At 51.1% G+C, this 24,615-nt stretch overlaps 1 protein-coding gene across 20 annotated transcripts in view; it reads left to right on the top strand.

Moving 5' to 3' along the window:
• AGAP1 (ArfGAP with GTPase domain, ankyrin repeat and PH domain 1) overlaps positions 1 to 24,615 on the top strand; it is a 549,180-nt gene that overhangs the window by 264,649 nt on the left and 259,916 nt on the right. For all 20 annotated transcript variants that reach the window (XR_009253932.1, XM_058700362.1, XM_058700369.1 and 17 more), the window contains 3 exons: positions 4,083 to 4,210; positions 5,444 to 5,599; positions 12,645 to 12,737. Coding sequence is in view for 19 of the 20 variants with exons in the window: in XM_058700362.1 (XP_058556345.1) it covers positions 4,083 to 4,210; positions 5,444 to 5,599; positions 12,645 to 12,737 (377 nt within the window). In the remaining variant the exon portion in view is untranslated. The remainder of the gene's footprint in view (positions 1 to 4,082; positions 4,211 to 5,443; positions 5,600 to 12,644; positions 12,738 to 24,615) is intronic.

The following is a 24,615-nucleotide window of genomic DNA, read 5'->3' as shown; positions in this document are numbered from 1 at the left end:
ATTTGGGAACTATCGGAGAGTTTTATTTTTATCGCTAATCAGAGGGTGCCCTTTATCATTTTCCGACAAGAAATTTTAAATTTGTGGAGAAAGTTAATGTGTCACTCACTTTTCTTGTTCCTTAAGTTGTTTTTTTTTTTTTTTAAGTTTATTTATTTTGAGAGAGAGGGAGGGAGGGAGGAACAGAGAGAGGGAGAGAGAATCCCAAACAGGCTTCGCACTATCCGTGCAGAACCCGACACAGGGCTCCGACTCACGAACCGTGAGATTATAACGTGAGTTGAAGTCGGACGCTAACCACCTGAGCCACCCAGGTGCCCTGACCGTTGCTGAAGTTCTTCAGTAAACATCTTTTTATACTGAAGAACGGAAATACCTGTATGAATGTCTGCGTAAGAGTGTGGTTTAAAAAGTGATCTCTGGGTGGTCACTCACATCGAGCAAGAGCCACTACCAGCCCCCGGGAACTCCTTACGCCCTGATTACGGGTACCCTAGTTAAGGGATATCTGTGTCATCCAAATAAAATTTCCGAGTGATGGCAGAAGTGACTTCTAAATTTTTTTTTTTTTTTAACGTTTATTTATTTTTGAGACAGGGAGAGACAGAGCATGAACAGGGGAGGGTCAGAGAGAGGGAGACACAGAATCTGAAACAGGCTCCGGGCTCTGAGCGGTCAGCACAGAGCCCGACGCGGGGCTCGAACTCACGGACTGCGAGATCATGACCTGAGCCGAAGTCGGCCGCTTAACCGACTGAGCCACCCAGGCGCCCCAGAAGTGACTTTTAAAAACAACATGGAGCCTTGGTACTGAAGGATCAAGTGGTTAAGGAACTTGGTTAGCAGCGTCTGGTGAGAGAGCGAATGTTTCGCTACATAGTGGTGACACTGGTTAGGACTCAGGTGTAGCTCATGTCACCAGGGTTGGTAACGTATGTCACCGAAATGGAGGAAGCATCACCTCCCAGTGACAAAGAGTCCGGATTCATAGCTCAAGTGATTGTTTCATCCTTTTATTCACATCCACATATTTATTTATTATTAAAAAAAATTTAATGTTTATTTCTGAGAGAGAGAGAGAGACAGAACATGAGAGGGGGAGAGACAGAGAGAGAGGGAGACACAGAATCCGAAGCAGGCACCACGCTCCGAGCCGTCAGCACAGAGCCCGACGCGGGGCTCGAACCCACGAACTGCAAGATCATGACCTGAGCCGAAGTCGGGACGCTTCACCGACTGAGCCGCCCAGGCGTCCCCACATCCACGTATTTATTTAAAACATGTAAGATACTCCATGTGTTGAATAAGCACACGTAGACAAAAACTCAGTTCAAAATTGCCCAGCCACTGTCATCTGGGGTGATACTCATGTTTTAAATCTGTTAACGCCTCAGTGTGGTAAACGTCACAAGTAGTTAATGACGGCAGTTCAGGAGAGTGCTGCCTCACTCCGTCTGGTATTCCGTTGCCTTCGGGAGGGGGGCTCATCCACTCAGACCGTCCATCCCGGCTACCCTGGGGGTGGCTCTTGTGAATTCACCCTGACTTTGGCAAGGTGATCCAAAGGATGGACCGTCTCACTGTCTTAGCAGACAGTGGTCACTCTAGCTTTTGGACACCTGGATGATTCACCTGGCAAAGTATTGAAGCGAGGCACACAGGGACATTACCCCTCGGGTCGCATCCTTGGGACATTCCGCAAGTAACTGTAGGAGCAGTTAACCGTAGGGTAGATTTTGCTTTTCAGTATGGAGGGGGAGGATGGCCGCACCTTACGGGACCGTCCCTGCACCTTCCCCTTTCCCTCTTGGTGTTCTTCTGAGTCACCTGCTTTCATTGTTCAGCATTCAGTTTCCGCCCTGTTTTTTATGGGTTATCCTAGGCTCTGAAGCAGTCTATACTTCAGAACAAAATATTTGTAAAGCATTTCCTTTTGCCGTTTGTTTACGGAGGCAGGAAGGCCACAAAAATTATGGGGAAATTGAACAAACGTGAATAAAAGTTCTAGTAAACAAAAAACAAAGGTGCTACAGTTCTTAGAAGTCATAGCTTCAGTTTATGTAATTAATGTGGTAGAACCACAATTAAATGGACAGAAGAATTTTAGTACCTAATGTGTGGCTTTGGCCTCGTACAGCCATCCATCACTGGGGGAGAAGCCTCACTGTAGAAATATTCTTTTTGGCCACGAGCTCTCTCCCTCCAGCCTCCAACCAGAAGAGGTAGAACACTCATTTGCACTTGGATTTTCACAAAATGAAGATTTTGTAACATACTTGTCTTGGAGAGTTTCTCAACTCTCCTCTTAGCATAGAAATCACCTAGAGAAAATGTCTACAGAGCTCTTCAAAGAGCTTAGCCCTTAGCCCAAAGAGCCCTTAGACCTTTTGTGGTCATCCAGCTGAACAGCAACTCTGAGGCCAGGAAGAAGACAAAAACGCGTCATCGTTGATAATCAGTCCCCCCCCCCCCCCACCCACACACACACCTTTTGCTTCCTCCCCTCAAAAAAAAAGAAGGACATTAGCAATCACCCAAACAATCGTGATTTTAAGTCTGCTTACTTTTGGTCTTTGGAAGTTTATTTCACCCAAATGACACATGTTTTGCAGCTGTTGGAATATGAGCTTAGATTTTATTTTTGAGTTCGCGTAATGATTTTTAAAATGTTCTAATATATGTCTTCAAAGACCCCCAGATCAATACGCCAATGGTTTTGAAATGACAGAATGCTGCGATATTCCTCTGTAATTTAAACATGATTAGCTGATGAAGGTTATGATCAATACACTGCGGGAAGATAAATTAATTGATATCATCCTTTCAGGATAGGAGGCCTCTTGGAGGTGGGATGTAACTAATGAAGCTGCGGCTTCGTCTCCAAGAGCCATTTTTTATATCCTGCACTTTGACGTCATCATATTTACACGATCGTTCATTTCCACGAGAGCCACGAGCGGTGGGCAAACCAGTTCCTTATTAAAATTTTGTTCACTCGGAAAAGAAACTGTCTGTGGCCACTCCGTGTGCTCCTTCAGTGTTAGAACCCACCCCTAGGGACGAGGGCTGTGTTCCTTTGCACGGGTGGCTTTAAAAATAGCCACCCTCCGGCCCAAGACAAGGATTGAATACCATTGAACTTCATTACAGCCAGTCCCCAAAGACACCCATCTATTCAGACAAAGGCTATAGTTATTCTGTACTGACACCTATTGGTGTGGGAAGAGTTTTCGTATTGTTGACTTCCTTTCCAATTAAATCCGGCATGCTTTATCAGCGAGCCCATTTGCCAAGAGAGGCTATGGCTGGTTGAATTTAGATTTGTATTGATTAAGATAAACTCCCAATGTGTGAGGTGATGTATTTAAATAAAGTCTTTGATATAATTACATGTCCGCGGAAGTAATTCTGTGCCGTAGCTTATAAAGTTAAGAGTAATTCTTTAGGCTGTGCAAAAAAAGCCCCACAAAACCCAGTTTTTTGATTCTCCAGGTGGGAGGGGGTTCATTGCATGATCCTATCTTACTTAGCATCACTTTTGCTGCAAGTAACTGGAAGAAATCACGTTAGAATAACTTGAACGGGACACGTGCGTATTTTTGTTGGTTTCGTTGGTTTCCTTGTAACAAGGTGGTCTGGCACAGGCAGGGCTGTTGAGGCCTTTGGCGTAGCCAGGGGGCCAGCTTCTGATATCACAGTTTCTGTCCCCAACGTGGCTGCAGGGGCTACAGCTCACACATGTGCATTTTAAGCAGCAAGAAGGGAAAAGATGTAAGGAAGAAATGGGCCAAGGGCAGCCCTCTGAGGGAAGACTCTTGGAAGCTGCCCCGTGCCCCTCCAGCCGTCACCCCGCCGGCCAGCGCTGGCTGGGACGGCCGCCCTTAGTCGGGGGGCGGCAGGACAGAGTGGAGGAGGCTCTGGGAAATGTGCTGTCGCCGCTGCCAGCCGCGGCCCGGAACCAGGGGCCTGGCTGCTGCGGAGGAAGGGAGCGGCGGGCCACAGGGACAGCTCGCGGTCTCTGCCACATCCCCCGTACTTGGAAGCCAGCCTCACGCTGATCTCTTGTGTCTCCCATCCACCAGTTGCCCAGAAGATTGTGGCCACAAGGAAGAAGCAGCAGTTGTCCATAGGGCCCTGCAAGTCGCTGCCCAACTCCCCAAGCCACTCGTCTGTCTGTTCCGCACAGGTGTCCGCCGTGCACATAAGCCAGGTACGCTGGGGGTGGGGGGGTGGGGGGGGGGTGAGGGGGGAGGCAAGTCCGAACCGAGGGGCGCCTGGCGGTCCCTAGAGCACTCTCAGCCCGTTCTGAAGTGGACTTCTTTCTTCCTCTTTTTTTTTTCTTTTCCACTTTATGAGTAACAGCATGTTGGTAATTGACGGCACGTCTCCTTCGGAAAGTGCCGTGGTCAAGTGGGTTTTATGGGCATCATTCTTTACCGTTGCCTGTCTTCACGCTGCCTGTGTTATGAGGCCTGCTGGCTTGGCCAGAGACCCGAGGTGTCCAGGGCGCCCCGCGGTCTTTGCCGGTGATCTGAATTACCCTGCGTGCGTCCTGCTCCCAGTCCGCTTCTGGGTTGAACGGTTGTGGGTGAACCTCAGCGGCTGACCCCACTACGTGCTCGAATGTGGTAGCCGCCCTCCATTCTGATTGCCGTCGCCCTCGGGCCCTCCAGACAACGCTGTCTCTCCGTAGCAACCTTTCGGCAAATCGTTTACTTGGAAGCAAACGAAATAACGGTCACTTAGGAACCAGCCCCACCGCCTGCTCAGGATCCCGTGGACCCGCTTTTGCCTGCGTTAGGTGTCTTCGATGAACGTTTCTTGGGCAGGCGTGGCGTTGGCACAGGCTGCAGCGGGAGGGTCTGGTAGGGCGCTTTCGGGTTCCTTGGGAAATCGGGAGGTGATTGCGTTTACAGTAGGGGCCTGTGGAGTCACGGATGTTGATGGCCCCACCGTAGGCCTCTGTCATTTTCTGCACCTCTTCACACGTCCTCCCCGGGGCGTTCAGATTTTCAGAGTGCGCGTTGGGTTCTGTGGCACAAAACCACACTCTTTCAGCATCTGATCTATGAGGGAACCATAGGGCCCACTGTTTCAGCCACGCCCCTCATTTTGCAGAGGAAGTAGAAAATAATTACATTTTCACTGCCCCCCCCCCCCCCCCCGCTCCCCACCATTTTTAAAGCAAATGACAGAGACTTCTCTTTCTGAAGTCACTTTTCTTAGGAAAAAACGACTTCACGAGAAGATAGGGATGTTCTACAGTTAGGCCGTGTTCTATGTGATGCTAATCAACTTGCCACGTCTGAGAAGCTATCTGACCTGTCACGCGGGCGTCTCTTCGGCGTGACGTGCTGACCTGTCGCTTATGACCCCACCGAGGTGGCGGCGTTGGGCTCCTGGAGCGTGCCGTTAGTAAAACCCTGGTGTTTCATTGTTGCAGACGAGTAACGGAGGTGGGAGCTTAAGCGACTATTCCTCCTCCGTCCCGTCGACACCGAGCACCAGCCAGAAGGAGCTTCGAATCGACGTCCCTCCCACGGCCAACACGCCCACACCCGTCCGGAAGCAGTCCAAGCGCCGGTCCAACCTTTTCACCGTGAGTGTCGTCCCCGGGAGGAGGCTGGAGGGTGACTCCCCACGACTTCAGTTCCCGTCCACCTGTTAGTTGTAGAATCCACACTAAGCGTTTGTAGAATCCAGACTAAGTTAAGGAGCAGAGCACTGATTTCTGTGGAAGCCTAGGAAAATGATGAGAGGCAGAGGCTGGGGTACTGAGTAAAACGTGAATGTCGCGGGGCGCGGGGCATTCGGGTGCGAGTGTCCCAGGGAAGAGTGAGGACTTGTGGACAGTATTTATGACCTCGTGATCGTCTCCGTCTCCAGAGAAAGACTGGTCACATTGGCTACAAGGAGGTGACAAAACTGTGCCAGAATTCCCAGACGTGTTCCTGTAACCTGCACATGAGACACATAATCCATTTCGATGCACAGATCCCCCTCCTTCTTCTCAGGCTGTAGCACCTGAGAATCTACCACTGGGGGTGGCTCTCGGCACCAGGAGCCTCGGTGTTTTTAGAGGATCGTGGACGTGAGGCTCTCCTCTTGGGCTCTTCTTCAGAGTCACTTACGGAGCCTTTTAGAAACTGTAAATCAGCTGTCTGGGCTTAGATTTATGAACTCAGAGCCTGTATGCAGGCCCCAGGCATGAGTAGTTTTTAGAAGCTCCCTGGACGATTGGGAAGCAGAGAACCCCTGAACTAGGGGGGAGGCAAAAGTGCTACTACTGAATCCCTTCCCGTACACACGGCAGACATTACCAATCAATCGTGAAAGGCTCTGCAGTTGAGCCCAGAACTCCAGGCAGAACTGTCCTGTGACTGGAGTCGTTTGACTTGAGAAGAACATTTTTCTTTCTTGGGACCAGGTCTGTGCATTACAAATACGTGCTTTTGTTTTATTTTATTTTATTTTATTTTATTTTATTTTATTTTATTTTATTTTATTTTATTTTATTTTATTTTATTTTATTTTATTTTATTTTATGACTATTTTTGAGAGAGAGACAGAGTGCGAGCAGGGGAGGGGCAGAAAGAGAGGGAGACACAGAATCCGAAGTAGGCTCCAGGCTCTAGCTGTCAGCACAGAGCCCGACACGGGGCTGCAACCCACGAACTGTGAGATCATGACCTGAGTTGAAGTCGGATGCTTAACTGACCGAGCCACCAGGTGCCCAAGTATATGCTTTTAATGTAGTGGTTGTCAACCAGGGTGTTTTTGCTTCCTGGGGATATTTGGCAGTTTCTGGAGAAACTGGGAGTTGTGACAACTGGGAGCCGGTCGGGTCATGGGTAGCACCTGGGGTTGCTGCTAAATATCCTACAAGTACCAGCCAGCCCTACACCAGAGAGTCACCCGGACCCTAATGTCAGTTGGTGCCCCGTGTTAACCCACTGGACTTGTCTTTTTGGTGGATTGCTGCCGACCGAGGTGCGGATAAGCCCAGTGTTTCCTGTCTTGACCTAAAGGGGGGCCCTGCAGGGGTGGCTGGGGGCCCTGCTCACCTGCTGCCCTTATTTAGAGATGGCGTTCTGGTGACCTATGCGGCTGCCGAGCACAGCAACACCCCCCCCCCCCGCCCCCCGCACCTTTCCTACCAAGTTCGAGGCCACTTTCCCACTGGATGGTCATAACCGCCAAGGTCAGCTGCCAACGGGCCCGCCCCTTTTCTGTGCGGGCACCGCGTCGGTTCTGGCAGTTACTGCTGCTGCGGGGGGCACAGAGCGAGGACCAGACAGACCAGGCTCTGACCCCAGCCTCCACTGCTGGCCGCTGGTCCCCCTCGGTGAGCTGCTTAGCCTCTCTGAGCTGCAAACTGCAGCATTCTCTGTGGACAGTGCTGCTGGAGGAGTCCCCCGTGGGGGCGAAGGGCCTTCATGGCCTGGCCTTTGTTCTTCTCTCGGTGCTGTTGCAGTCAGAAAAAGGATTTCGGACGGCGCGAAGCAAAAGCAGGTGCAGGACCACGTGACAGCCTGGGAGGGAGGGGAGGCGGGCGTCCGGTTTGCTTAAGTTCGTTCGTGGCTTCAGAGGCCGCGTAGTGAAATTACACACCCAAGAGTGATAGCAGTCCCCAGCTCGGCCCGACACTGGAGGCCCCGTGCACCCCAGGCCAGGGTCTTGGGCTGGGGAGATGTCACCCACAGACAGGCTGTGTGCTCACTTGGGACTCGTGGACTCGGGACACCAAGTCCCGAAGGCGCGGGGAGGGTCGGCGGTGAGTGGGACGCCACCCGGGCGTGAGGGAGGGAGCAGTGAGGGCTTCGAACACGGACCAGGAAGTTCTCTGTATCCTTGCCACACCTGTTAGGGCCCAGCAGGAAGAAAGGACACTCAGGCTCACCATCATTTCCCAGGGTCGCATTTACCGGTCACTGGCTTTGGTCTCTATTCCAAGGAAAGAGGTGAGAAGCCAGGGAATATCGTTAAAAAGGGGGCTGTCGATAAAGAGAGCGGTGGCCCATCCCCATTCCTGCCCCTTACGAGGCTGGCTCTGGAGTTGGAACGTGCCAGAAAATCTTATCCCGGGCCCCGCCCACTCGGTGACCATGACAACCCCGGTCGCTTACAAAGGAGAAAACATTAAGGCAGGAAGAATGCAAGTAATAATAACTCAGTTAATAAATACTTCCTTGCCGTCTGCAGAGACTGGTTTTCCTATCTGTGAGGAGTAGTTCTTGCCAGAGTCAACCCGCGTTCAAGGGAAAGTGTTGTGGAGAAGAAGGAGGGGCGAGAGAGAGCAGAGAGGTGAGGATATGGTCCTTTTGCTGCTGCTTTGGGCCGTGCGCGCGTCCGAGAGGACGCCGGACGCCCAGCTGTCCCGGCCAGGCGAGGCAGGTGCCAGAGCCAGCAAAAGTGCCCCCTGAGGGCTACTGAAAACCCCCTTTCGTCATGCCAGGAGCAGCGTATCTGATAACGCAGAAGCCTGCCTGTGAACCTGTTAGTTACTCCCGCCCACTCTTCTCTTTAAATTTGGGAAACAGTCTGAGAGTAAACCGTTTCAGAAATTGAGTCCAGCTGCGCTGCTGTTCTTGGCGGGAACAGAAACTTGGGGTCATGAAAGAAGCCAACGCCACGGTGGGTTTGCGTCATGGTGTTTAAGGAGAAAGGCTGCGATCCCAGGCGGGAGCCAGATGTGGGCCATTACTGGGTTTGACGTCGAACGAATCCGTGGCGGTGGTGATGGTGACGTGTGCGTATTTTTAAGGTGAAGAGCTTAGAAATATTAACTCCACTAGATGTCAGTGTCATCCAAGGAATGAAAAGCGGCAAATTAATGTTGAAATTGTAGCAATTAGGGAACTAGATTCTCATTACTAGCAGCGGGCACCTATTTTTAAATACGTAAAATTCACAGGCTCTTCATACCTGGCAGTCGTTGGTAATTATGGGCTCAAATTGGCAAAACGCGTATTTATCTAGAAGCGTCTAGTAGGAGGACAGATGTGCCTTATGGCGAACGTCTTCGTGAGTAAAGATCCCTACAGCCGGGAACTGTAACACCCGGGTGAAGGGGCGCTGTCCACCTTATTTATTAGACCGTCATAAAGAGGCCAGAGTTAATTAAGTAGTACACACATCATTTTTCAAATACCATGCTTATGAATTTCACAGAATAGACCTGTAACGTACCCACCACTCCGGGCTCACGTTTTGCAGTCACAGATGTTTGCTCGCATATACGTGCGTTTTTAGACAGAAATCACATGCACTCTAGAATAAACTGGGATAAACACACAAGCTAGAATAAACTTAAAATCGCTCCTGTGGTAGCCAATTCGTGTTGTATTTGCAGAGGGATCCATCAGAAGCTAAATAATATCTTAACTTTGCTTATTGCTTTGGAAAAAAGAACCATGGTTTTGAGAAGAAGAAGTATTAAAAGGCTCCGTCCATTCAGTGTTTGGTTTTCTAATATGGGTTCTTAGGACAGTTAATTCCGTGTCGTCGCACTAAAGTACATGTGGTTAAGATGTTGTTCGAGAAAATATTTTCATACAGAGGAGTAAAAAACACGTGCACATACGTACCACCCAGCTCATCAAACACAAGCATTTTGCTGCCGCTGCTGCTCCTATGAAAGAAATAACACGTCTTGGGTAAAAGTTGAAGCCCTCCAGGTGTGCCTCCTGAATACAGCCCCCAACCCCCCCCCCACCCGCCCCCCGCCGCGTGTCTGAGGATCAGCATGACCTTGAGTTTGGTGTTTATCGTCTGTATCCGTGTCTCCAACTAAGGCATGTGTCCGTGACTGCGCGCTGCCTTGCCTTGCCTCTTTTCAGATGTTAAAATAACAGTGTCATTGACACGATCCTTTCAAAACCTCACCCTGTCACGCCGATCCCATTAGAACAGAGCCAGGCGTACCCAGTGACCACATTGTGAAAAGACTCCAAGAAACTCTCCGTAAAAACAGGCAGCGAGGTTCATGGTGTGAATAGATGCGTTTGTGTTTTGTGTGTGTCATAGAGGAGAGTGTGGGTCCTGTCACCGTGTGGCCCGGCGGCCTTTGACTGGCGATGGCTTGCAGGGGAAAAGCAGGCTTCTGTCCGGCGGTGAGGGCTCTTCAGCGATGCTTCCTGTCCCCGTGCGCAGCTGGCGACGGGGGTCCCCTCCATGGCTTCTTGCATCACGTGGGGAAAGGTAAACATTTTTGCAAAGACGGGGGTGGCGACGGGGCTGTCTCTCTCTTCCTGGCCCCCGTGTTCGGTGTCGGCGAGGGTGGAGGTCTCTCTCCGGGCCGCTGCCGACCCCCTTGCGGAGTGTGATCAGCCCTTGTTGGGCGCCAGCTGTGCGCACCTGGCCGGTCGCGTCGCGCGGTCACTCCTGACACGCGCAGCTGGCGCCCGCAGCCGCTCTGTACCGGAGGCTGTCACGGAGCCGTTTCAGCACGAGCACAAGGATGCACTGCGGCTGGTGTTGTCTCGGCTGGCGGATGGCTCAGGGGATCTTACTGCAGATACGTGCGTCGCGGTGCTTATGTCCGGCGGGTTGTCTCCGTGTGGCCCTTGGGTCTCTGTCCTGTTGGCGGGTACTGCAGCCTGCTGGGGGACAGCAGTCGTGGGGCTGAGGATCGCGGTCCCTGAGATGTCCGTGTTCTGGCCGTCTCCACCAGAACCTTAGAGCCGTCCGGGAGCCTCTGTGGCATTTTGGCGGTGGAGTCTTACTAACTTTCAGGGTCATTCACCTCCCAGTGCATGATCAGACACTGAGTTTGGTTCTCCAGAACCCTGCTTCCGCAGGATCTGGAAGTCTCCTGCTCAGAGACAGGGGGACTGTGGGGACAGATGTGCTGCCTTGAGGAAGATGTTAATTTTTTGTTTGTTTGTTTTGTTAATTATTCTGGTTAATAGAGAATAATGAAGGTGGATTTTCAAATTGGGAAATTTGGAATTAACCAGATTTCAGAAGTATCATTAATGATCTCTGTTGATTAAAAAAAAAAAAAATTTTTTTTTTTTTTTTTTTTAAATATTATCACTGGGAGCTTTGAATCTTACTTTACAAATAGAAACCTCGAGTTCCGGCTTGCCTGAGCACGTTAGGATATGGCAAAAGGAGAATTTAGGGCTATTTCATGGCTGTAACTGTACGTTATTAATTAGAGAATTAATTAGAAGAGTGAGCCCCTACCCTGTGGCTAAAATTCATGACAAGGAATGGGCTCCCTCTTAGCCCAAATGGACAAACTTTCTTCTACATTTTTCTTCAACTTTCTCTTTGCTGCTGGTTTTATGTCCCGTTACCCCATGCCAGGCTTCTAGGCTCCTAAAGAAAAAAGGTGCACAGTGCCTGGCACGTAGTAGGTGTTCAGTAAACGCTGGCTCTTACACCAGCAATGTGGCATGTTCCCTAACGAGCACACATGCTCTTTGAAGCGCCACATCTGAGTTTATCGCGGGGACTTTTCTCTCTCACCCCATGACGTTGCCCCTTTTAATATTTAAAAAAACTCAGCTGCCCTGTCTTACACCCCTCGGAAACTGGATTTCATTAGCTTTTCATTGCAGCACTGGACACTGCAAAGTCTATTCATTTCATATATCATCTCCGATTTGAAAAGCACATGAAAATGTTTCTCCATTTTCAATATTGCGTGAGTAATGTTCCCATTGAAAAGTAATGGAGTGAAGTTGTCACTTGTCAGCACAGTTATTAAGGAGGACGAGTTTCAGATCTTTCTCTCATAATAAAATAAATCTGTCAGAAAATCATTGTGCTCACACTCTCTCTCATGCCATCGAGAGACGGAGACTGAGCCGCGGTGCGCCTTCCACTTGCCGAAGTCACGGCGTGCGCGGGGTTGCGTCTTCCCTGGGCGGCACGCGGCCACCCTCCCCGCCGGTCGCCCGCGCCCGGGGCCGTTCACGGAACGTGGACGACTCCACCAACAAGGCTGTTCGACCGACCTGGCCAACCAAGCTGCTCGTTTTCTCCCAAGCGCTGATATTTTGCCAGAAGAGATACTTTCAACTTTGTTCCCCTCTGTTATGTTTTGCGGTGTGGCAGGCCAGTTGGATGTTGAGGGTGTTGCTTTCTAACCGTCCAAAAGCAACACTAAAAAAATTTAAAAAAATAAAAAACATTAACGGCACCTAGATACGAATGAACGGTGTACTGTTCAATCGCCCAGCTCCGTCGTTACCAGAAGTTAGAAATCCTTCAGACGTTCATTAAGTACATACGCTTACGTGGTCGGTTTCTCAACCAAGCTGCAAGGAAGGAGGCCTCTTCTCCTTGGCCGTATTAACTGCAGGCCCAGAACGTGTTTTCCTGTTGGGTGTTGCTTCGCTATATGGTCCATTGGTTTCCAGTAATTGAATTTTGAACTCTTTTAAAAAAAGAATTAAAAGGTAATTCTGCGGTGGAAAAGTAGGGAGAAAAGTTGAGAAAAGCCTGTGTAAAACGACAGATCAGTGGAAATTCAAAGTACTAAACGGTCTGCTTCTCGGACGTGCGTGCGTACACGCGCACGCCGTCCGTGGCTTCTCCGTATGGGTGTGCAGAAACTATTCAAATAAGGGCAGACCTGCAGATCCGTGAACCGCAGCCCTTACCCAAATGCTAACTTTATTTTTGCTTTGCAGTCTCGGAAAGGGAGTGACCCAGACAAAGAGAAGAAAGGCCTGGAGGGCCGAGCAGACAGCATCGGGAGCGGTCGAGCCATCCCAATTAAACAGGTACGCCGTTTCCCCCTTTCTTCCCTTCCTGGCGCTGGAGGCACACCTCGGGTCTCTCCTTGCTATGATGCTGGCTCGTGCACCAAGGTTTGTTTGATGTGCTCTGTTGATGAATGTAGAAGTCACTCACTTGACATCAATTAGAAGAGGTTCCTGTGTGTATTAAAATAGGATCATTAGAATAAGAAGAGGGAAAATGTGACAACAGATCTAATGAAGTACAGTCTGCCCGCTGCATATGGAGAGTGTTTCGAGGCTGAGCTGGCTTCAAAGGCCGCCTTTGTAGCTCGGCTTTGATTGGGCCGCTGGCCGCCAGTCGACAGGGGTAAATCAGATCGCTGTACAAGAGCCCCTTGTGATCACAGGAATAGCCCGATGTGGCCCTAATTTGCTCTCGCAGACGGACATCTGAACACTGTTTCAGGCTGGTTTGTAACAACGAGGCAATTAGTTGTGATAATCATAGCCGGTGTGTCAGCTGCGCGCTCTTGTTTGTAATTTGCTAATGAAGGAATTGTAACTTTGATTAGGTTCAGTTTCATTTAGACCTTATTATATAAAGGAACATTTACAGCTGTAATGTGGGGCCTTAATTAAACTTCCTCATTACACAACAGGACTTGAATTCAAGCATTTGTTTTGGCCTGTGTTGCTAGCCTGGAATAGGTTTTCATTAGCCCAGAAACCGGGAACCAAATGACTCTGTGTCTCAAGTAAAGTGGGAATTCACGTGACGTATTTTGCTGTTATGTTCCCAAGGAAAATAAAAATAAAGACTTCGACCCAGCGCTGTGGCTCCTGGAAATAGCGTCTTTTACTTTGTGAAAGTATTTGCGAAGTCCAGTTGATTTAGAGTGCATTCTGCTTGAGAGAGAGAGGAGGGGAAAAAAAAAAAAAAATCTCTGGGCAGAATAATAACTCTGCCTCTTAAGAACACGGCTGTGACCAGTTTGGCCCTCTGGGTGATCGCTCTCTGTCAGCTTCTACTGCGGGCACCTAGGCCGTTTCCCAAACCCTTCGGCAGCCCGGCTTGGCCCCGGCCGCCCTCACAAAGGGCCAGAGTCTGTGCGCACACACAGCTTTGCTCCCTGCGCGCCATCAGGCATGCAGCCGCAGGGGCCGGGCAGGTTCGGTGTGGACGTACCGGAACAGGTTGGATAGAGCCCTGGCATCCCGGGTGAGGCCCGAGCAGGCACTCCACGGGGTGTTTTCACAAGAGACGTTCAGCTACTTTTCTTTCTTTGTGTGCCTTCATTTATAAATGGAGCCGTCTAATAAGGCGATTTTAACGTGCGATGTTTCTGCCACCGACGCCGTTTCAGCCAGAATTATGAAAACCGTGTAACTCATTTTTCTCTCATTTAAAACATCGGTCCTGGGACCTTTCCTTTTGGGAATATTAAAACTTAATTCTAGACTGTTTCCTTAATTCACGCCTATTGCCGAGGAGGGGGTTGCTGTCCTCTGCGCGAGCCGGGCAGGCCCCCGGTGTAATTGGAACCTTCACTCAATCTGTACCCGGCTCATCTGCAGCGGGCGGGGGGTGGGGGGTGCTTTACGGGCCGGGTTTTCAATACGTGTGCCGATTGGAGTTGACCATCAAGCGTAAAATGAGTATTATCCAGTCCTTGGAAGCCTTTCAATTGTGAATGTTCAAAATAATCACGTCAAAATCTAAATCATGGTCTGATTTCCCGAGGAATCGTAGTTGGGGAGCACGTGCAGTTCTCTGTCCCCCGTAGCTGCCCCCACGTGCAGCCACGGGTGGACCCCTCCCCGGAAGTACACACCTGTCAGAGCCCCCCGCTGCGGCAGAATGTTCCAGGCCTCAGATTCCTCATCTGTTAAATGGGCTCTGGATGATACCAGTGTCCCCCCGTAACGCCGGGATGCAGACATTCCAGAGAGAATTTTTTTTAATTCCAGCAACACTGGATTTTCAAATCCGTCCTGCTCGGGGTTCTTTCGTTGGAGCCTTTCTGTGGGTCACCGGGATTGATGTGGGTCCAGAGACGGTCATATAGATTTGTCTCCCACGCCTGTGTGTGCTGTGTTTATAAAGGAGCCGAGATCATTAGAGATGGTCTGAATTCCTAACCCTCCCAGCGTCGTGACTCCAGCCAGCGGAAATGAGGAGCCGGGGCTGCGGAGGAAGGAGCCAGTGGCCGGCATGTTCTAGGAGCTCGCCAGACCCGTTGTTGAGGAAACAGTATAAAAGAGCGCTTATGGTTTACGCGCTTTTCCCTTCGTGTCCCCTTGAACCCTCCACGTTGCCGCGTTGAGGTGGCTGTGTCGCCCTCACTTTGTGTCTAAACCCAGACCGGGCGGCTTAGGGAAGCGAGGGGGCCAGGGTTTGGAGCCCAGCGCCTCTGCTCCTTGCGCGGCCTGTGGGTGAAAAACCTTCAGAAAGCTTAGAAAGCAGAGTGACGTGTTTTAAATGAAACACGTGAGCCCTGACCTCAGACAAAAATGCCTTCTGCCCAGGGGCGCCCGGGGGGCTTAGCTGGTTAAGCGTCCGACTCTTGATGTGGCTCGTGTCCCAGTCTCAACGGTTTGTGAGATCAAGCCCGACATGGGGCTCTGCGCCGAGAGCGCGAAGCCTGCTTGAGACTCTCTCTCTCTCTCTCTCTCTCTCTCTCTCTCTCTCTGCACCTCCTCTCTGTCTCAAATAGAACGAACAGACCTTAAAACAAAAAACAAAAACCTTCTGCCTACGAAGAAGAAACGTCCAAGACTTCCAGAGGCCACAACACATCTCTCCGGGGACGACGTGGCCACGCTCGCGCTCCGGGCTTGGGCTTGGGGGGACTCACTCCCCTCCCCCCTCTGCCACGCCTCCCCCCCCCAACCCCGGTGGTGGCCTGTGCAAGTCCCGCCCTTCTCCGGGCACTTGGTCCTCACGCACAGCCGTGTTCAAGACTCGCTCTGCCCCGGGGGAGCTCGTGGGCCCTTTGCCCAGCGGCAGAGAGATGGCCCCGGAGCCTCCGTGATCCGATCCCCACCCCCCCCCCCACCCCCCCGAGGCCGGTGAGGCTGGTGGGTGTCGCTCCGGCCGGTGTGTTTGATCCAGGCAGGCTCTTTCCTGCCCCTCCTCCTGGGGATCCGGGAAGGCCCAAGCCAAGGCGGTCTTCAGCCCACGCTGCAGCCCGACTCGTGTTCCTGTGGAACGCTCACGTTCCAGTGGATTATTTTCTCCATGTTCTGCTCACGTTTTACAGCTCGTTCATTGTGGGAACAGCGGCTCCTTCCCCCAGCGTGGGAGCTAGCTGCATCGTGACAGGCAAGGATCCCTTCACTTTCCCTTTTCCGCAGTTAAAGATTCCTCATCAAGAACATAACTGATTTTTCTGCAAAGTAATTTCGTTTTTCGAGGACCCGGGCCCACCTCTCCTTTTTTTGTCCTTTCTGGGGCCTTAGAGGAGAATTGGTTCAGAGAGTTCTGTTTTTCCTTTTTTTTATTCCTCTCTCTCTCTCTCTCTTTTTTTTAACTAATAAGATAAAGTCTGTTGGAATAAAAATTAAAAAGCAAAGCAAGAAAAAAAAAAAAAAAGCCAGAGGCCCGGCTCAGCGGCGAGTGGGCTTGTCACGTATTAATTTTTCATTGCTGTGGAGAGTTGTACATACATAATCACTTGATTGCAGTGGGAGTTAGGGAGCTCCTATGGTGTCATTTGCATAAATCTTGTTAAGTCAATGGCAGTTAATGAAGTACAAATGAGCCCGGAGAAGGTGACATGGAAATCGTGGGTGGCAGATGGGAGGTCTGTTTGGGGGACGGCAGCTGTGTGCTCTCCTTTCTTTCTTTCCCTTTGGCATTTTTTAATCTCTATATTACGGTACACATACACAGCCTCGGCCCTGGCCTCTCCCCTTCCCGGCAGACTCCTGGCCGGAGCCAGGCCTCACCTCGCCTCCCGCCCAGTCACGGGCACTGTGGTTTGTTTCATCATCCCCGACCTTGGGCCGCTTGTCTTGTGCTTCTTACACAATTGAAAGACATACACGTGTTTTATCTGGTGGGACGCACGAGCCCCTCGCTGAATACTTCGAGAGTATGTTTGTCTCCTGCAAGACCTCGAAGAATCACGAAGAGTAAAAACCATCCTTGCTTCATTATGCGTCTGTGTGGAGTCTGGTCTCCCCCCGCTTGAGGCGGGCCACCAGTGTTTCTCTGGCGTTACTCTCCCGCCCGAAGCGGGGTAGGTATTCCCTGGGATGCCCGTTCTCCGTCAGGAGCGAGAGGTTCTGGAAGTAGGGGGCCGTCCGAGTCAGGCTGCGGCAGAGACCCCTCTCCGTCAGTGCAGACCCCTCCCGCGGGCCCCCGCAGGCCTGTCTCCGTCATCACGAGGGTGTCCCTGGCCCGCTGGTTTGTTTTTCGAAGCTGCAGGTGCCTGCAGGCCTCATCAGGGACTTAGATTCGTGGGCAAAACACAGCGTCTGCTTCCTGCTCGAAGAAGCTTTTTTTTTTTTTTTTTTTTTTTTTTTCCCCAATCTGTTTCATCAACTGGTTGATATTTTGAGAGGAACTGGTCTCTGTGGCTTTTGAAGAAAGGCAAGCAGAGAGGTATCTGCGGGCAGGGTGCGTGTGGTGGCCGCTAGGGCAGTCACATGGGAGTCGCCGGGCCGTGGGCTCCTGGTCTGCGAATCCGGCTGAGGCCCTTTCCGGGTTCGGGGGCCTGCGGGGTACCGCTCCGGGCCGAGGTCAGCACACTTCAGTTTGTGACGCCCCACGGATACACCAAAGGCATGAAGTGTCCTCAGAACACCTGCTTTTAAGTCTTAATTTTGACCTTGAACCTGGTTGTCACGGTCCCCTCCGGAGCGGACAGTCGGCCGGGGAGAGTGGGCACTTGTCAACGGCCGCCCGGAGCCGCCAGAAAACCCTTCCCGAGCCTTGAGCGGAAGCGCTGACCGGCGTGGAACTTTCCGGTAGCACTCCGCCGACAGGCATGGGAACTGTTTGAAGCAGTGCGCGGTTTTGATTCTCAGCTGAGTAGAAAGAAGCAATTGTCGATGGAGTGAAAGGCGCCTCTGGAGTTAATCCCCTCGGCCAGCCTGCCGCAGGCCGCTGACCCGTGTTGTCTGGTACCCGGGATCAGCACGAGGGGGTGGAATGTGTGGGGCTGACGGAATAAAAGCCCCCTGATGACGCTCACTTTCACCTCTCAGAGTTGGACACCGCTCGTGGCCGGTTGGTCGACTGCCAGCCGGTGCGTCGGCAGAGGGAACACGCTGGAGACCAGGCTGAGACTTTGGGGAGATTGAGGGAGAGGGGGGGACGCCGTGTTCTTCCTCCCAGGAGCACAGGATAGAGGCCGGTTCTGGGGGCCTGCGCCGCCCTCTCCACAGCATCTGCAAGGTGTTCGCGCGATGGCTCACGGCGGTCAGGCCGGACCACAGAGGAGCCAAGGTGAGCGAAAGGCGCCCTGAGAATACGTTGTTCACCCATGTGGCAAATCAGGTCTGCGCGGGCATCAGGGGCCCGGTTAGTTCCCCAGAAGCAGATAATTTACTGACGTGGACCCCAGTGCCCTGAAAGCTAATTTACCTCACTCGGGTGAACAACTCCCTGAGAGCATTGCATCTGGCCTGGTTCGCGACAGACTCAGCCAATTACGATTATTAATTTAATGGGTCAGGTGGGTGCGTCACATGCTTTTAATTTGACTCCTCAAATATCACACCGTCGTTGGAAAAACAGTGCAGAATGTCTGGATGCCTCGGCAGGAAGTTACAGTCGTCTGTCTTTGACTAAATGGGACACACTTCCCCCCCACCCCCAGACCCCTTTGTGATAATGTAGGGGGACGACAATACGGTCTGTACAAGATGCTTGAAGAAATTACATTAGCCGAAATACCGAACCCATCATTTAAATATAAATCTGCGAGGCAGTTTCAAACGCTACCTCCCTGGTCTTGCTGGCTGGGCTGCAGGAGGGTAGGTAATACAAAGCCGTGTGTGCCTAAGTGCTTTGTACATTGTAAACTGCCATGCAGACATAATGTTCTTTCCAGGAAGACTCAATGTGTCCTCTGTGTATCCATAATCCAGGAGCTGGGATAATATCTGACTAAGTGATTCATTTCAGCAAAATGTTGTTTATTTTCTCTAAAAGTTCAACGGTGATGGTGAAACCCAATTCCCAACGAGCTCAGAAACCTAAGCTCACACACGAGAAGAGGAACGTTCCCCAAAGCGAAAGTTGGCAGGCATTGCCAGAATTTGGTTTTGTCGGGACGAATCAGTAATATTTGTTCTGGGCATTGGTTCTTCTCAGGCACAGTCAGCCTATAGTAGTCACATGCTCTCCTGTGTAGACGGCACTGGGTTCCGTGCTGGGGAAGATGTCCACGACCTAGGCTGGGCTCAGATGCGCGGTGAAGACCGCAGTTTTGGTGAATAAGTGTGTGGAAGGGACGCTGGGAGCCCCAGGAGCTAAGGAATGATGGATTCTACTGAGCCGGAAAGGTGGGGAGGAGGGGGGGGGGAGGGGGGAAGAGGGTAGGGGATGGGGAGGCAGCCACCAGAGGCAGGAGGGGGACAAAATGAGCAGAGTGGCGGGAAGGAGGGGTGCCAGAAGAGGATGTGAGGAGGGGACTCTGGAAGGGCTGGGGATGTCCTGTGGCCAAAGGCCTTGGCTGGCCTTAATGGGATGTTGGGAGGGGTGCCGGTTTCCCCGTGTCCGCTGTGGGGCGTCCTGCCGTGTTTCCGTGCAGTGGCAGGGTGGGGGTGGGAGACTTAGGACAGCATAGAGCTCGGGGCTCCAGGCTCCCCATAAGGGGACTGCACCTGCAGGCAGTGTCCCCGAGGGCCAACCTCTGCAGAGCGATCGTGGCCACTGTGCTTCCTAATACAAGGGTCTCCTCCCTCTTGCTACTTTATCCCGTAAGGTTTATGATGCCGGCTACTTAAAATCTGTAAGAGTATCGGCAGTGGCCAACGCTGACTGTTTCTGAGAGCCAGAAACTGTCTCCATTTGACAGATGAGAAAAGGAAGGCCCGAGAAAAAAGTAACTTGCCCAGCATCACACATTGAGTTAGCCTGCGAGGGCTGTGAGGGCTGGGATGACAGAGACCCCCTCGACAAGGGGATTCAACAACAGACGTTGGCTTCTAGAGACTGGAAGGCCGCAATCAAGGGGATGGCAGGATTGGTTTCTGGTGTGGCCTCTCTTCCCGGCTTGCATATGGCTGCCTTCCTGCTCTGTCCTCACACGGCTTCTCCTCTGTGCAGCTACTCCTGGGCTCTGTTCCTCTGCTGCGAAGGCCACCAGTCATACTGGAGTAGGGCCCCACCCTTGGGACCTCAGTTAACCTCCATTACCCCTCTGAGGTTCCCTGTCTCCAAGTATGGTCCCACTGGGAGTTAGAGCTTCAACATCTGGATTTGGGGGGGCACATAAATCAGCCCATAATGTGGGGCCGATCATAGCAGAGCTGGGACAGGAGCTCAGGTGGGCGTGACCACAGGGCCACCTGCAACGGTCTTTATGATATTCTTCTGCCTTAGGCCTTCCAGATGTTATGAGGTAAGGCCACCGTATTCCTGTCCGTATGTTGGAGAATCGAAAGAGCCCACTTTGTGGGGCTCCGTGTCCTGGTCAACAAACACAATATTCAGAACGTCCTGGCTTGAGAGTTTCAGCATAAATCCTCTTAAGTTTCAGTAAACGGTGGTCGCTTGAAATAAGACGTAGGCGAACGCGTGCTGTCACCAAGCATGTAGCTCCCTCTGTGTGCGGCACATCTCATTGTCGCTGAGGCAGTGGAGACCCTTCAGATGGCTTTTCAAAAGAGACACTGAAATAGTCTGTGGTTTCGGTGGATGCTTTCCTAGGCAAAGGTAGCTCCTCGGGACAATGAGCAGATGTCAGGCCTGTGGCTGGGGGTGGCCAGGAAACTCTGGTTGAGTCCGCGAGTGCCTGCGGTTCTGGGGTTTATCTTCCAGCTCCCCTGCTGGCCTTCTAGACACACATGATCAGTTGTGTCCCAAGTCACCTGACCTGCCCCTTTGATAGAGGCCACAGTGCTGTGTGTTAGTGTATCCCAGGTAGAGGGGAGGCCCAGAGAGACATACATCTCATTCTTGAAAGGGGTGGCAGGAACGCCAGGACCTCACCGTGAAGGTTCAGATCCCGACGCATGACGCGTGGCTGCGGACCCTTCACCATAGTCCGCACGTTTGCAAACGCCACGTGGAAACAGAGGGTTTACGACGACGCCTGAGGAAGTCCTAGCATCACAGTCTGACTTCATTTCTGTTCCATTGAGCAGCTGTGAATGGAAGATGTGGGGTCTCTGCATGCGAGAACCTCGACCACAGACAGGGACTCCTCCCAGGCTGGCTTTTGTCCTTTGTGAATAGAACGTGGACACCTGTCCTCCAGAGGAGTCACACCGGCTATCAAAATCGCACATTTTGTGTAAAAAACAGCGAGAGCGGAACCCCGTGGGGCGTTTGGCTGCTGGACTGGACACTTTCCCCCCAAAATGGGGGCGGGGCCCAGGCCTTACCTGCTGGTACCCCAGGCGTCCCAGGGCCACCGTGGCCCCAACGCGTGCTCTGGGCCCACGGGGGGCTCCTGCTTGGTGCTGGCTCCAGAGCCTCTCGCCCCGAGTTCTAGAGAAGGGGTCCTCTTCTCAGGAAAGACAGCAGGCAGTGACATTTTCACCAGGTAGTTTTGAGTAGCAAAAGCACCCTCTCCTTTCCTGCATCTCGCCAAGGGGACCTCTTTCCAGCTGACTTGGCGATGACCAGGTTTTCAGAGCCTTGGTACCAAAGCTGGCAGCTGTAATTACATAAGTAGGTATTTGATGAAATAGTATAAAACAAGCACGGAAGGGTTTAGGCACGGGAAGTATATTTGTACATAGACATCTTTTATAAAGTACCGAATAATACGGTTATGTTTCTAGACAGTCACAATAGATACAGTGAACATCTCAGGGCCTCCCCAGACCTAGTCTTCCCCGATTCCGTGAGACCTGCACCCCGCTGTATTTACCTGCTCCCATTTCCACCTGCTTAGGAAGTCCGCACAATTAGGCAGATTATTGCTGTGTTGGGTTTAGAACAGCAGTGCCGGCCCCCAGGTGCCTGTTGCGCATCAGTTACTGTACTAGAGGCCGTAATGAGATGAGCTCATTTAATTCCTCGCCGACCTAGGGCAGCACTCCTGCCGGCAGCAGACAAGGAGTCCAAGGCTTTGGGAGGTCAGGTCATGCCGTAGACGAGGTCTCCGCACTAACAGGTGTCAGAGCTGGGATTCAAATCCAGGAGTTCTCTTGACTTTCTTTCTAGAAAAGTCTTCCCTGCCCCATTCCCACTGACTGAAAGTGTCCTCACAGCGACCGTCTTTTCTAAACCGGATCAAAATTCAAGTAGATGGTAGCCTTGCCTTGTGGGGTTCCATGTTTCACACGGGGCCATCCTTGAAAGCGTGTGCCGTCTGGCACTTAGACCGACCCTGGTACCCGTGTGGCAGCATGACCCAGGGTCACCTTCAGGCCCCGAGGTTGACCGATTGATCAGGGCTGGCTCGTGAGAGATTTTCACCCGTCTAGGCACATGGGTCACTTGGGGCTCCTTCCCTTCCCTCGTTGAACATGCATGGCTTTGGTTGCTACTGGTCCCTTTAATCCTCCTGTCTTTGGGGCCCAAGTGGAATGCCTTCTGTGCCACAGAAACCTACCTCGTCCTCAAGGAGAGGTAATGTCTCTTCGCCCTCCTCCTTCCAATGACGCTTCATCAGGTCTTGGGATCTTGGCCGCCATCTTGTCTGATGCATCTGCTGGTGCGCTTCACACATGTGCTCCCCTGCCTGCTCACACGCTTACGCAGGGGTGCTGGCCGGCGGAGCTCCTCTCCTGCAGTGGTGAGAGGGGGAGAGTAGAAGCAGTAGACGAGTAGGCCGCTATTGTAAACTTTGACGTTTGTTGTGAAGAGTGTGTTCCATTGGAGAGGTTGTACTCAGCGTTGGTCTATATTTGAAAAATTGCGTAAATTTTAATTCAGTGTTCTTTATGTTTGATTCTTGCATGTACCTAGAATACCATATTTAGGTGTGACACGAGAGGTACGTTTTTAAACATTTTTCTTTTAATGTTTATTTACTTTTGAGAGAGAGAGAGAGAGAGAGCACAAGTGGGGGAGGGACAGAAAGAGGGGGAGACACAGAATCCAAAGCAGGCTCCAGGCTCTGAACTGTCAGCACGGAGCCCGACACGGGGCTTGAACTCACGAACTGCGAGATCACGACCTGAGCCGAATTTGGGCACTTAACTGGCTGAGCCCCCAGGTGCCCCAAGAGGTACATTTTTTAACCTTCAAAGAAGCAAACCATTGTCAGTGACCAAAATGATTTTCAAAAGCTTTTTTTCTAGAACCTCTCTGCTACTGTTTGTCATTCATACAGAAGAAATTCCATCTAAGTATCTTCATTATGTGACTTGGTTTGTAAGAATTTTTTTATGTCAAACCTGCAAATTTTCATAACACTGGAGTGTTCTGTAATTGCCATGTTCTTACCCCATTTTTACCCCAGATTTTACCTCACTCTACATCAACTACATCCTTCGTGATTGTAATTTGTGCTGAAACAAGAATATGTTTATCCTCACAATGTTATTCTATAGGGAAATAATTCATACTATTTTTAATGTGCATTAAATTTTATGGAGATACATAAATATATCTGTTGTACAGACATACCACTGTGGCTATAAGTAGCCCTCAGGAGACAATTCAGAAATGAAAAGCCACAAGAAGCAAATAACATGGTTGTATATTTGGCCTTTCTTTGCTAATACCCAAAGTATTGGAAATTTAAAACAATGAGAAGTAATTTTATGCTTTGTTTTATAACTAACAAAGCATGATAAAATTCTACTCTTAGCAAAAGTTAGTTTAACAAGAATGTTTAGGGGCGCCTGGGTGGCTCAGTCGGTTAAGCGTCTGACTTCAGCTCAGGTCATGATCTTGTGGTTCACAAGTTTGAGCCCTGCATCGGGCTCTGTGCTGACAGCTCAGAGCCTGGAGCCTGCTTCACATTCTGTGTCTCCTTCTCTCTCTGCCTGTACCCTGCTCACGCTCTGTCTCTCTCTCTCTCAAAAATAGACATTAAAAAAAGAATGTTTTAGAAACGCATTGCTGTGTTACTGAACATTGGATGATATAGCAGTACATAAAGGATGTAAAAAATCCTATTCACTTTGTCCTATTAATCTCTCTGCTAGAAATTTATCCCAAAGGAATGAATGATTCACCAAGAGAAAGGGACAGAATCTTAGATGTACAAAAATGTTCATAGCAGATTATTTATAATATCAAAACCCTGGGAACTACAGATGTCCCACAACGAGGACTTAATTAGTGATGGCCACCTAATAGTGCTAGGTAGACAGCGTCTGGAACTTTCAGAGACCATTTAGAGGTGTGACAAGTGTTTGTGAAATAATCACGGAGAGTGTAAAGCTGTGTATTTATAATAATCAGATCACCAAATGTATACTTGGTTTAAAGTTGGGTGAATAGGAAGACAATGAGAAACAAAGAAGTCCTTTAATATTTTCAGCTTCTGGTTGTGAAATAATTTTGCAAAAGCTGCAGCAACAGCGTCCCCCAAGCCCCGCGCCCAGCGCCCCGCCTCAGGCCGGCAGGTGCACACAACCCCAGCCGGGCACAGACGGCGGCACTGTGCGCTGAGCTCCTCCGCAGACCTCGTTCTGACTCCATACCTGGCTGCAACCCAGGGTCCCCACGTGCGTGGGGTCGCTTCACCCCCTTGGCCACCTCCACCCTGAGAGTGTTCCGCGGTCTTCCGTACCTTCCGGAGCTTGCTGCCGTCTTAGGAATGCTGATCGGGTGTATGTCGAG

The sequence above is a fragment of the Neofelis nebulosa genome, chromosome 2 (assembly GCF_028018385.1).
Source record: "Neofelis nebulosa isolate mNeoNeb1 chromosome 2, mNeoNeb1.pri, whole genome shotgun sequence".
In the NCBI taxonomy this organism is placed as follows: domain Eukaryota; kingdom Metazoa; phylum Chordata; class Mammalia; order Carnivora; family Felidae; genus Neofelis; species Neofelis nebulosa.
The sequence above is the reverse complement of the archived record's forward strand: the minus strand, read 5'-3'. Positions and strand labels throughout refer to the sequence as shown.